The 3,087-nt window shown below is 47.7% G+C and overlaps 1 protein-coding gene across 1 annotated transcript in view; it reads left to right on the top strand.

Annotated features, from left to right (window-relative positions):
• The window catches only part of cacng2b (calcium channel, voltage-dependent, gamma subunit 2b), a gene marked incomplete at its 3' end in the record, with an annotated part of 136,236 nt that extends 135,619 nt beyond the window's left edge, over positions 1 to 617 (top strand). The window contains exon 4 of the mRNA XM_083635475.1: positions 85 to 617. Coding sequence (XP_083491601.1) covers positions 85 to 617 — 533 coding nt within the window. The remainder of the gene's footprint in view (positions 1 to 84) is intronic.
• Between the last annotated feature and the right edge of the window lie 2,470 nt (positions 618 to 3,087).

Raw genomic sequence — 3,087 nt, 5'->3', positions numbered from 1 at the left:
GCGTGCGTGTGGTGGGGTTTATTTCACGACACGGCTTTATTCTCGTCTCGATCTAATGCGCCTCCCTCTTCTCCTGTCCCGCAGGCCTGAGCAACATCATCGGGATCATCGTGTACATATCAGCCAACGCCGGGGACCCGTCCAAGAGCGACTCCAAGAAGAACAGCTACTCCTACGGCTGGTCCTTCTACTTCGGCGCCCTCTCCTTCATCATGGCCGAGATGGTGGGCGTGCTGGCCGTGCACATGTTCATCGACCGGCACCGGGAGCTGCGCGTGGGGGCGCGCGCGGCCGACTACCTCCAGGGCGCGGCCATCACGCGCATCCCCAGCTACCGCTACCGCTACCGCCGCCGCTCGCGCTCCTCGTCCCGCTCCACGGACCCCTCGCACTCCCGCGAGGCGTCGCCGGTGGGCCTCAAGGCCTTCGGGGCGCTGCCCTCCACCGAGCTGTCTATGTACACGCTGCCCAAGGGCCAGGCGGGCACCCCCACGGCCACCTATAACTCCACGGAGAGGGACCACAACTTCCTGCAGGTCCACAACTGCGTCCAGAAGGACCTGAAAGACTCGGGCGGCCACGGCAACGCCGCCAACCGACGCACCACGCCCGTATGAAACCCAGAGAGAGAGCGAGAGACAGACAGATGGACCTCAGACCCTAAAAGAAATGAGAGGGGGGGGAGGGGGCAAACGATGGAAGAGGGAAGAAGCGAAGGGGGCAAATGACTGGAAGGGAAGTTCTGAGCGCTCCACAGCGTCTCCGATGATCATTGAGTTTCCATATTGAAAAATTCTAGGAAAAAGAGAGAGGAAAAAAAGCCTAAAAATAGAAACATGCATGATTTTCCCATCTACCGTTGTTTAACGAGTTTTGAACATGTTTGTAAAGGTTTGAAGGGGCGGATGGGGGAAAAGGAGGTGGGTGGGGGGGTGGTGGCTGGTGGTCGTCTGTCTCAGCTCGGGGCTAGGCCGGAACTTTCTATTTTTAACTCTTCTTCCTCAGTATGGTGAGGGGGGTGGGGCGGTTTGCCCCCCGCCGATGATCCCGCCCTCACACTACCATATCCCACGAGCCCCTCCCCCAACCCACCCTAACCTCCCTTAAGCCCCGCCCCACTCCTTTCTTTAGTTGCTGTATCTTCTTGATTTCATTCTTTATTCGCATTAATACTGTGAACCGTAGCGGTGTTGGGATTTTAGCAGGGAGCAATTCAGGCCGCAAAAAAAAAAGGAAAAAAAAGAAAGAACATAAGTTAATATATGTATTGATTATATATGAATATATGAATATATATATGTTAATAAATCATGACTAGACTTCCCTGACGCAAAAACAACAAGAAAAAAGAAAGCGAAAACAAAGTGACATACAAGTTCAAACTAAATCAAGTCGTCGCGGAGACTAAATGGAGAAGGAGGATTCTTTGTGACTGGCTCGTTTGGGAGGAAAAGGCTTAAGCCTACTTGACAAACTGACATTTGGTTAGTAATAGACACACGATCACATTCTTTTACAAAAAACAAACCCTTCGGCCCATCGCAGAGGCCCCCCCGGCAGCCATCTTTGTTCAGGGTCAGCTGCTGGAAGGGAACGGTGGCTTGCTTCTGGCTCCGTGAGGGGGCGGAGTGCAGAGAGAACTCTGGCTCATGGAGAACTTGAAGAAGACTGCAGACTGGAGAGTGGCATCTGACACGTCGTCACTACTGCCAAAGACACAACGTAGTGTGGGAGAGAACTGGCTACCAGCTAGGTCAAGCTAAGTGACTCCAACAAATTAAGAAATTTACATGCATGCTAATCAAAACCATCCAATCTGCTTTTGAGGAACCTATGTTTTGAACAATGATACGATGTAAGGCGGCGGGCGTGACAAAGCAGAAATTAATGTTACCGTACTGTGTCTATTTCTGTTTTTGATTTGAATTTTTTTCTTTGTTTGTTTTTTGGAGTGGGTCATTTGGGACGGGGCTTCATTACGCTTGAAACGAAAAGAACAAACTTTGAAGAACATATAAAGGCTTTTTTAAGAGAAGAAATCCTCATCTCTTCTTACATCTAAGTACGCTATTTCAGTTGTTTCCGTTCCCTTTGAACTCTCACACAGCCTTAGTCTGTTTTCTTGTTCTGATTTTTTCCTTGTTCTTTGGTTTTTGCGTTGTGTTGTTGTAAATGAGAAGTTTAAAAAAACAAAACAAAGCGTAATTGTCTTTCAAGGTGCCAAAAGTGAATGATTCTGAACTTGGATGCATCAAGTCCTGATGACGAATAAAAATTGGAACCCCCCGTAGGGAACAGAACGAGTCTCTCGTTTGTGTCCTGTGTGATCTAAAGACACGATGTTACAGAGGACCAATAGGCTACATGCACAACTTTTTTACTTCCTGAAATTAGTACAGCTTCTTTATTTCCTGTCCTACACTATTCACCTTATGTTCAGACCTTACAGTGGACCAAATTCTTCCGGGTCCGTCTAACACTTCCGGCGGTCACGGCGCAAAATAAGATAGTTGTTTTTGGAGCGGGCAGTGAAGGGGTAAAATAAATAACGTAGCCTACTACTTTGAACGGGTACACAGCAAGCAAGCGAGTATCCACTGTTAGCCAGGTCAGATAACGTTATCGTCGACAATGATGAGCACTTTCTTGTAAAACATACCTGGACTCCAACAAAGAAAGCTTCAGATAGTTGTCTCTCCTCCGAGGCAGCGCGAGCCATTAACGTCAATAAAGACGCGCAGACGTTAACGTAATTCCCTGGAATGCGAGACTTAACGAGCCAGTTACATGGCGTTGCATTCTTAGACATTGCCATTTGCTTTTATTTGGTATGTTACATACAATTGGCTAAATTATTAGTTAATTCAGAGTTAGATGATATTGGAGCAGCGCAGCCATTTTTTATTTTATTTTATTATTATTTTTAGCCGGAAGTTTTGGGACGGCCACACAACCAGGTCAAATGGGCGTGGCTACATAAGGTGAATTGGATGAACTGATTAATCAGGTGTGCCTGATCATTGTTGTGACTGCAGCACACCTGACATTAATCAGTTCATCCAATAGTGATGACAGGAAATAAAGAAG

Source organism: Poromitra crassiceps (genome assembly GCF_964638095.1).
Source record: "Poromitra crassiceps genome assembly, chromosome: 4".
Lineage (NCBI taxonomy): Eukaryota > Metazoa > Chordata > Actinopteri > Beryciformes > Melamphaidae > Poromitra > Poromitra crassiceps.
This window is presented reverse-complemented; position numbering and strand designations above follow the sequence as displayed.